Genomic DNA, 10,115 nt, shown 5'->3' with positions numbered 1-10,115 from the left:
AAGTCAGCACTTTTTAATTATAACCATACATATTTTGTAATTATAAGTTCACCTAAATATCATGGACAAATTAATAGTTCCCAATGCACCTAATTTTCAATACTTGGCAAACTTCATAAGTGATTGCATTAGAAAATGTTTCTGTTTACTCATTGCTTCCGAATCTTAAAAGTATCATTTCATTTATTAATTATTGTTAGTTGTTTAATTTATAATATTGTTCAAAATACTAAGTAATACTATTTTATGCCATTATTATAAGTAAACATTCTTTTTCTAGATTTATTGAATAATAAATACATTTGATCTATATAAAAAATCAGATTAATTCATTGAATGAAACTAAAAAAAGAATATTTTCTAATAATAATGGCCTTCGTACTATGATATATATATAACACTTATGAAAAGCAATATTGTGATATTTAAAAATAAAATGCACACTATACTTAAGTTATGGCAAAATAATTCACATAAATAAATTTAAATTCTGAATTGTATGTGATACAAATAATTTACTATTAATATGTAGTAGAAAATAAAAATAAAGTTAAAGGAGTATTAGTATTCAAAGCTTAAATAGTAAACATTAATTTAAAAAAATAAAATTTATTATGTACACATATACATAGTTATATAAACATAAAGTTCAATACATAAAATGTATAATTAATACTTAAATAAATATATTAATTTTACAATTTAAAATAAATTAAAAATATAAAGTTTAGGTAATACATTGTGTTTAAAGTTATTGTTATATGTGACTATTTATTTTAGTATTTGACTCTGCTCGTAATAATGAGCACAAGAACATAAATATAAAGAGATAATAGAAGAGATAAATGTAATAGCGATTTATACACGTCCGACATAACCTATGGATCTTTAAAAAAAAAGGAAAGTGATTCATGAGTCTTTTATTGACTTTATTGATAAGTACTATGGTTAATCGTTTTAGAGTTTTAAAATGCCTGCAGTAATCTCAAATATGTATTTTCAATGATTAGGATGATTTTTAATCCATTAAAGAGTTTTTTGTGTTTCTATTAAGGAGTTTTTGTGTTGCTCTAATGGATTGTACCATGTTCTTAAATTTTAATTTTTTTAAAAATATCTTCCTAAAACTTTTCATCTATATTTTTGTCTTTCCTGCAATTTAGCGACGGTTTTTATAATTTAACAATAGAATTAACAACAATTTTAACGATAGTTTATTACTTAAAGATTGAATTAACAATAATTTTAGCAACAATTTTAATAATTGAAACAAAAAATGTGAATGAATAATTTTAAGATGATCTTTTTTTTTTAAAGAAATATTTTAATGGATTAAAAACAAAATTTAAAATATTTAGGATGATCACGAATAAAATATTTTAAATTTTGTTTTTAATAATAATGAAAAATTACATCATACATTGAATTTTGAATTAACTTCTCCTTACACGCCTCCATCAATTCAAACATACATCATTATCGACTATGAATTTTCATGCTCTCTTGAGAAATTATTGTTGAATTTAAAATATTATTGTTCTTTTTATGATGATGCCCTATTGTCATGAAATGTTACAAAATAATAGAAAATTTGTAAAATAAAAATGATTCCAAAGTTTTTTATGTGGCTCTTTGACAAAGTGTAGTAAAAAGGCAAATACAAACTCTTCGTTGTACTTAAGAAACATTTAATAATATCTCGAAATATTTTACAACTCTATAAGCTCTAAAAACTATTTAATTTTTGTATGAAGAGAATGTCCTTTATAAACTATAAAGTTAAAAAAACCAAATAATATTTCTTACCTGCAAGGAGGATAAAATATGTCTAACGTAATCAAATTTGTTTATGTTATTACCATCTTTCTTTCCCTGATTATTTTTGCAATGAATGTTGATGGTAAGTTATTTTTTTTAATTTTTTTTACATTTTTATTTACTTTATAAATTATATTTTATCTCATTTAAGTAACAACATATTATTATCATTTTTTTATTACAGCACTAATCGATTGTACTAAGGATTCTGATTGTCCAAAATATATGTGTCCATCGTATTTACAACCAAAGTGTTATTTGTCGAAAATTATGTTCATTCCTGAGTCTGACGGAGGAAAATGTGCGTGTGCTTAGAGATGTGCACATATTCTCTTGATGGAAATATGGAATTTGTACTGATTGTTATGGAATAAAATAAAGCAATAAATTGCAACATTCACAATAAGGTTTTGAAAGGATGAGATGTTATTTAAACGTACATAATATAAGTGAATGTTCTATAAAAAATATTTATTTGATTACATAAAGAAGGAAAATGTTTTATGTATATCCTTTTTTTTTTCTTATATTTGTAATTCAGTTGAGAAGATAATTAATTCATGTAGCTATTTTTTTGTTTTTGAAAATTTTAGATTATATTGTTTTAAAAAAAAATTATAAATGCAATAATGATGAAGGGGGAAAATAAAATGGAAATAAAAATATGATCAAAATAAAAATAAACATAAAAGCTACACTAATTCGTCCATCCGATCCATAGTTGTTTGAACGATCAATTTCATGTTAAAGTGTTTGATTAATGAAGATACTTAAAAATTGAAAATTTCTTTGCCAACCTCCCTACCTTCTAGTCCACCTCTGGTGAAAACCTCATACTACCCCTGACTTCGGAAATGCATTTCCGAAAATGCAAGAAAAAGGTGTTTTCGGAGATGCATCTCCGAAAACGCCTTTTTTCTTGAAAAAATTGTCTTATTTCGGAAGTTCATTTCCGAAAACAGTATTTCGGAAGTTCATTTCTGAAATGCTGCGCGTTATGCAGATTTATCAAAACACTCCCCCTCCCCCGTTCATTTACCCTAACTCAAATCAAAAACAAGCAAAGGCGAAAATTTGTGCAAACACACTTCCAAGGCTGCATCAAGGCTCCAATCACATTGCTATACAACATTCAAAAGCCCACAAATCACTCAATTTGTAAGTTTTAAATTTGTTAGATTCATTATTCAAATGCATGTTATTTAGGGTTTCAATTGCATAAATGATATATAGACTGGTTGTTAGTAGTATTTAGGTTGTTTAGAAGCTTTTTGAATTTGTTTTATGTTTGATTTTGGGGTCTGCCATGGAAGTTGCAGAAAACTCCATCGCAGGGATGTTTCGGAAGTTCATTTCCGAAAACACCTTCATCCCAGTTTTCGGAAATGAACTTCCGAATTGTATCAGAAGTTCAAATTTTTTAGTTTTTTATTTTGTCTCGCATATTAATCGATTTCAATTGTTTACAGGAACATGTCAGACAACCAACCAGCACGCATCAGACAGGGTAGGGAGACCCAGACTGCGTCGGCTAGAGAGGGTAGGGAGTGTCCGTTTTAATTTGCAAGTACTTTATTTTTAATGCCTTTGTTTATTGTGCATGTTTCTTTGAAGTTTGTGTGCATGCGTTCTGACTTCTTTGACGGCGTGTCGCTGGTTTCCAACGTCTTTGTTCTTTAATGACTTGTCTGTTTCCCAAGCGTTTTTGTCCCCTTTCTTCTTTTATAAAAGGAGGTCTCATGGACCTTTCTTTCTTCATTTTTACGCAGGAATGGGTGGCGCTAAGGGAAGAAAGGGTTCTTCAACCTCGTGCTCTCGCGGAGTGAAGGAGGTGAAGGAGAAGAAGAAGGTTTTGACTGGTTCTGCTTCTCGTCCCCTGGGGGTCCATGGCTCGGACGTGCAAGCTCAGTCTTCAGGCGTGAGAGTCATGATCAACGCTGATGGTTCTGAGACTGAGTGGGATGAGGATTGGTATAATTATCTTCATTCGAAGGAGTTCGCTCGTCGGGCAGAATAACGTGTTTTTGTTTTGTTTGATGTGTATTTTGTAACGCTCGTCAGGCAGAATAACGTGTTTTTGTTTTGTTTGACGTGTTTTGTTTTGTTTTGTTTTGATTTCGGATTGTATCTTTCGCACAGTGTTTTTGGATTGGATTTATCATCTTAGTATTTTCAGTTTATCTGTTGCTTATTTTTATTTGGCGTTTGCGTTTAATTAAAATGCGAGACAGTTTAAGAAAAAACATAAAAAAAACACAGTTTCTGCATAATTCGGAAGTTCATTTCCGAATTCACCCCCATGAGGTGTTTTCGGAAGTTCATCTCCGAAGACACCCCCCATGAGGTGTTTTCGGAGATGCACTTCCGAATTGTGGAAATTTTTTTAAAAAAAAAAAGCGCTTCGGAAGTTCATTTCCGAAGCAGGGGTATTTTGGGATTTTCGCTGGGGGTGACCCCCATAGGGAGGTGGCTAAAGAAATTTTCTAAAAATTAGACGGTGACAAATTAACTTTAAAGTTGGATAATCTTGAACTTCACCTAGCTAAGAAATCCACTACACCTTTAGAGTGAGTGTTATAGAGCGGACCGCATTTATAGAATGACTATTTTTGTCGAAGCTTATCTAATCAATAAGATGTCATTTGCACTACCTCCTTAAATATCTATTTCAGTTGTGTATCAGTCGATTATTCTTCCTCCGTTGTATATATAATATATGTTTATGATATTTTTTCAAAATTTTTACTCTCCCTCTCCCCTCTTTCACTCATATGATTTAAGCTTTCTTTGTGATGTAATGCCAAAGGTGAATCAATCTGAAGAGTTTTCATCTAGACATGCGCCGTGTATGGAGAGATTCGTCACATATGAACTGCATCTAACCAAATAGGGTGATCGGTCACCATTTCTACCTAATTTCTGTCATGTATTCGGTCTAAATCTTTCGATTCGGTAACACTTTGATCAGAGTTTTATTGTTTTTGTTTAAGTATCTCATGTTTGATTGCTTTTATGTTTACTTTGCATTATGTTTTAATTTAAGTTATTTAGATTCTTTTGATGCCGTTTGGTTGGTTTTGTACATGTTTCAGTTTTGGTTGAAGAGTCTAAAGCGTCAATGCAACAATGGAAGAAGATGGGAAAGGTTTGAAGATGAAGTAATGAAATACTGGAGTCTAACATTGCTAGTGCTTCCTAGCACGACCAGTGTCAAATGAATGACACTTCTCCATACAAAAATCCATGGGGCCAACACGGCCGGCCGTGTGGGCTAGCACGGCCCGTGTCAGGGTGGCTGAAGCAAAAAAAAAAGAGTAAAAGAGCAACACGGCCAGTGCTGCCTAGCACGACCAGTGTTGCTGAGAGCGAGAAAACTTCCAATTTTAGGGCTTTTTCATTAAATCTCCACCTTGGGGCACTTTAGACATTCCATTTGGCTGAGATTTGTACCTAGACTATTTAGTTGAGTTTTAGAGAATTATTTTGGGACTTTTAGCATCATACGATAGAAAATCACAGAGGAGAGAAGATAGCTTCATCAAGAGTTTTGGAGACTGAGGGATTCAAGGGTTTCCACCATTGAAGATCAAAGTCACCATTATTTTTGAGTAATGTCTACATTCTTTATTATGTCTTTCTTGAATATTATGAGAGGCTAAACCCCCTAATGCTAGGGGGTGGTCCTGATTTGGTTTTGTAATAACTATGAACTTGTGATTTCGTCAATACATTGGTTTATAGTATTCAGTTAAATTTTGCAATGTTCTTCATGTTTTCTTTATCGGTCAAATAAGAATTAATCCATGGCTAACAGGTACAAGACTGTAGTTGTTAGGGTTTGTGCATAATTTGAGTATAGTAGATATCACCTAGGACTAGTGATACTGTAACACCCTTCTAACACCCCACATAAATATTAAACAATAATCAGAGTAAACATGAAAAAGGGCATTACAACTTCCATATAATTAAACAATACTTATGTCATGCCATAAAAGAGAACGTCAAACCAAACTTATTCAGATCATCATGTTAACACAACGGAATTATCTTTAACATCTGAATAATAAAACAACCAAGTCATATACTTAAAAAACCAACATAAGCAATCTACCCAAATAAGAGAGTTTAACAAGTAACTCTAAACAGCGTCCCCAGTGTTACACGACCAGAGCATGACACGGACCCAAACCGACTCTAACGAATTACTTGACGAGCTAACCCTCACCAAGTACAGAAGCTGCTCCTTCAATCTGAAAAATAACAACAGTAAGGGTGAGTCTCATTCACATTTAACAAATGTTATAGGATATAGATAATAAAATATCAATCACATGCCATTCACCCAATTATAGTTATGATCAGATTCACAACCACACAATCAGTACAACAAACACACAATCAACACATATTATAACATTGGACAATCTTCCATTCATGTTATAATAACAAAATTAGCCTAATGCAATGCAACTACATGCATGTGGTACCAAAATCTGGGATAACTCATCTCACCGATCCACCATCGTCAAGGATACGGCAACACCCACTCACTAATTCCACACAATGGGAATTAGCTACCACTGATCCATCATCGTCAAGGACCAGCAACATAATGATTATGAAATGCATGTATCAACCATAACATGCTCATCATCAACATTAATCAACCAGATATCATAATCATCAACCAACATAACAATCGATAGCGACATATAGTTTATACTATCCTCAACCATAACAAAACACATATTTTACATCAACGATATATGTATATCAACCACCAGTTACAATCACAACATCATAACAGGTAAAACATTCATTAGCGTACCTGTAAGCATAAACCACCACAACCAAATAAAATCGAGTGTTTTAAAATAATTTCGAGTCATGACTCAAATCACCATTTTATTATGTAAATTATTTGCTTAGCTTCACCGTGCTCGAAACGGCACCAAAATCTGGTCTACGGTTTAAAAATTACACATCTTTAAACTTTTCAAAATGGCTTGTCACTAACAGCACGCGACGCCAATATTGGTTCGCGGCGCGGAACGAGAAAGAAGTACGCCTTCTGCCAAGTACTTCGCGGTGCAACCATGAGTTCGCGGCGCGGAACGAAAATTCCTTAACCTTCTGCCAAGTACTTCGCGGTGCAACCATGTGCTCGCGGCGCGTACTGAATACATCAGAACTTCCTGGCTTTCTGCCAAGCAGTTCGCGGCGCCAACTCCTGGACGCGGCGCGAACTGGCGATTTCCAGGAATCCGAATCGCAGAAAACAGCCTACGATTTTGTCCTTCTTTCACCGAATCATTACCAAACCAATTCCATTTCAACCAGATTTCACGTACAGTAAAACAACACATATTATAACACATTTATAATACATTTCAACCATCCAATTAACACCGTACATGATCAATACAACATTATCAATCAATTCTCCCAAAACCTAACATTTCTACAACCTAAGCATAACTCAATTGACATAAACAACATGATCAATTCTATCCTACTACCTATAACTCCATAATAGAAGATAAATGGAAGAGTCCCCCCTTACCTGAAGGTTGATTCTTCGCTCTTCCTCTATCGCACTTCTCTGCTTCTCTTCTCTTTTCACGTTCAAGCTTTTATCTTCTCCTTAGTTCTATTCCTCTTTCCGACAATTCATCTATTTTGTGGAAAATAAAATAAAACTATTTTAATTAGTAATAGGGCCTACCAATACACCCCCCCCCCCTCTTTACTAATCCCGACTTAACCCCATTTGCTTAATTTCTCCATAGCTCTCAATAATTCCAAATAATTCTAAATAATTCTCCATAATTCAATTAAATAAATTTAAAATTAAATTATGAAAATATGGAGTGTTACAGATACCCTATAATCACCATATAATCTTGATAAAATAAAGGCTTGGTTTCAATTTAGGTTCCTAAGGACTTAGGAATTAGGTTGGAAGACCAAAGGTTTTCTCACTAAGGGCTTAGGAGAAAACATCCTAAAGATTGGTAACTGAATGTTATGAACTTGTTGAAGAGATCTCAATTCTGAGTGTTACATGCCAAATCAACCACTCACCCTAGCATCTCATATATTTGATAGTAAAAATCAATTTATTTTTTCGTTATTATTTCTTTGCAAGGATTTAATCCAACAAAACCAAAACCCCCAAGGCTTTTTGTTTAATTGAATTCCACATTACTCTATAATATCACGCAGTCCTTGAGATTGACATTCGGGGAATTTTCCCTTTATTACTACAGAGGCAAAATAGTACACTTGCTATTTTACCGATCAAGTTTTTGGCGCCGTTGCCAGGGACTGCCATAGTATAGAGTTTTTTTTAGTTCAATTAAAATTTTGTTGCTCGTCAACTAAAATTTTATTTTCAGCTTTATTTTTGTCATTTTTGTTTAATTTCAACTAATCTGTTCTAATCTTTGTATGCGAGAAAAGTCCTCAGTTGATTTATCTTTTGACGCAGAACCTGAAAGATCTATGCACGCTAGGCTTAGAAAAGCTAAACAAGCAAGACTGGTGTTGCACCCCAAAATTTGCCCATCTAATTATTCTTAATTGGCTTACATATCTCATTCATTTTTTTTGCATTTTTAGGTCATCTAACACATCATTGCATTCATAATCCAAAACACATGGGATCAGGGATCGATTGGTGAACTAACTGGAGCTCACAAAGTTTTGGCATGAGCTTATTCATTCAAAAAAAGAAGCTTGGCATTTGATCAGAAGATGATAATTAATTCAGCCTCTCAAAGAACACTTGATCATATGACTTTGATATTGGCCTCATAAGTTTGGTTTAGAACGTTGAGTCTTTTGGATTGTTCGCTTATGTTGTAAACCATTGGTTTGAGTGGATTTATTCTACTACACGAATGGGTTCATTTAGGTGGTCCCTTTCATTATGAGTTATTGGACTAACCTACATAAGGGGTTGATCTTATCTCAAGTTCAGATGTGGATGTTTGGAAGCTCATCCGATTCCAACAAAAGAAGAATTTCACTTTTTATTCAAAGGGATACAAACTCATATTCAATCTCAAATTAAAAGTCTTTATGTCAAATTAAATGTCTACATTCAATCCCTAATTATGTACATCATCAAATCCATTACAGAAAAAAGGCATTACAAATAGTAATATTGCTTTGGCCAAAGTCCAATGGAATCTTGAAGGCTTGTTCCCTGTTCCGATTTTCCAGCTCATATTTCAGTCTCCTCTTCTTCTCCATCATATCAAACCAACCTGCATAATCAAGTGCATATCAATCCAAGGAGATTATATTATCAAGCCATATATTCAAATTCAATTCATCACTTCTTACTAATCATCATTCATTCAAATTCAAGCTATATAACAAAACCAAAACTTCTAACTGACCAAAAACCAAACAGCTCCATACATTCAAATTAGCACCTACAAAATCTAACTCAATCAAAACCAGTCACTGCAAACTCATACATACAGCCATACATTCAAATCCAAACAGTTCAATGCATTCATGTAACAAAATCTGACTAACAGAACCAATTCACTTTTACCCTAACTAACTCATAACATATAACCACCCAACAGAATTTGTAAACAAGCCATAACAGAAAACCAACTGCTTCTAACAGAATAACAAACTCAGCTTCTCATAACTTCCTCTAACCAATTCCCTAACTACCTCTAACAGTTTTCTAACAACCTAGCCAAGTCATAACTACCAGATTCAACAGTAGGGGTGTGCAAAATATCCGGTTTTGATGTCCAAATCCATAACCAAATCTAAACCACTTTTAAATATCCGGATATAATTGAATGGTTATTAACCGATTTAGTTATTAATGGTTTGATTATCCATTCATATAATCCGGATATAATTAAATGGTTATTAACCGGTTAAATTATTTTGGATTCGGTTATAATCCGGTTATTATCCAAATCCAAAAATTTTAATTTTTAAAATATTAATTTTTTTTTGAAAAAAATATTTTCGGAAAAAATAATTTTCAAAACTAGATTTTTTTAAAAAACCGATTATATAATCATAACCAAATTTATAACCGGTTTTATAACTAGTTTTGATTAAAATGTGGTTATGGTTATAAATCCAAACCATTTAAATAGTTTTTAAATGGTTATGGTTTAGTTTTTGAAAATAACCAACCATGCACACCCCTATTCAACAGAATTTAACTGAAACAGTTAACAGAAAATCAGAGAAAAAACTCACTGCTATAAATCAGAATCTCCTCCACTCTGTTCAGGCTTGATCTCTTTCAC

The 10,115-nt window shown here is 32.7% G+C and overlaps 1 protein-coding gene across 1 annotated transcript; it reads left to right on the top strand.

Annotated features, from left to right (window-relative positions):
- Window positions 1–2,144: 2,144 nt before the first annotated feature.
- LOC131618557 (uncharacterized) lies at window positions 2,145–3,999 on the top strand. The gene is made up of 3 exons (XM_058889753.1): window positions 2,145–2,976; window positions 3,288–3,358; window positions 3,588–3,999. The coding sequence occupies exons 1-3, from the start codon at window positions 2,687–2,689 to the stop codon at window positions 3,833–3,835; spliced, it is 609 nt and encodes a 202-aa protein (XP_058745736.1). The 5' UTR covers window positions 2,145–2,686; the 3' UTR covers window positions 3,836–3,999.
- The last annotated feature ends 6,116 nt before the right edge of the window (window positions 4,000–10,115 follow it).

Source organism: Vicia villosa, linkage group LG7 (assembly GCF_029867415.1).
Source record: "Vicia villosa cultivar HV-30 ecotype Madison, WI linkage group LG7, Vvil1.0, whole genome shotgun sequence".
Taxonomy (NCBI): Eukaryota; Viridiplantae; Streptophyta; class Magnoliopsida; order Fabales; family Fabaceae; genus Vicia; species Vicia villosa.
The sequence above is the reverse complement of the archived record's forward strand: the minus strand, read 5'-3'. Positions and strand labels throughout refer to the sequence as shown.

Excerpts from the sequence above, each read along its gene's own strand:
- LOC131618557 (XM_058889753.1), top strand. The coding sequence starts at position 2,687 with ATGCAAGAAAAAGGTGTTTTCGGAGATGCATCTCCGAAAACGCCTTTT. Across the intron at positions 2,977-3,287 it reads GCCCACAAATCACTCAATTT|GAACATGTCAGACAACCAAC; the intron begins GTAAGTTTTAAA and ends AATTGTTTACAG. Across the intron at positions 3,359-3,587 it reads GACTGCGTCGGCTAGAGAGG|GAATGGGTGGCGCTAAGGGA; the intron begins GTAGGGAGTGTC and ends ATTTTTACGCAG.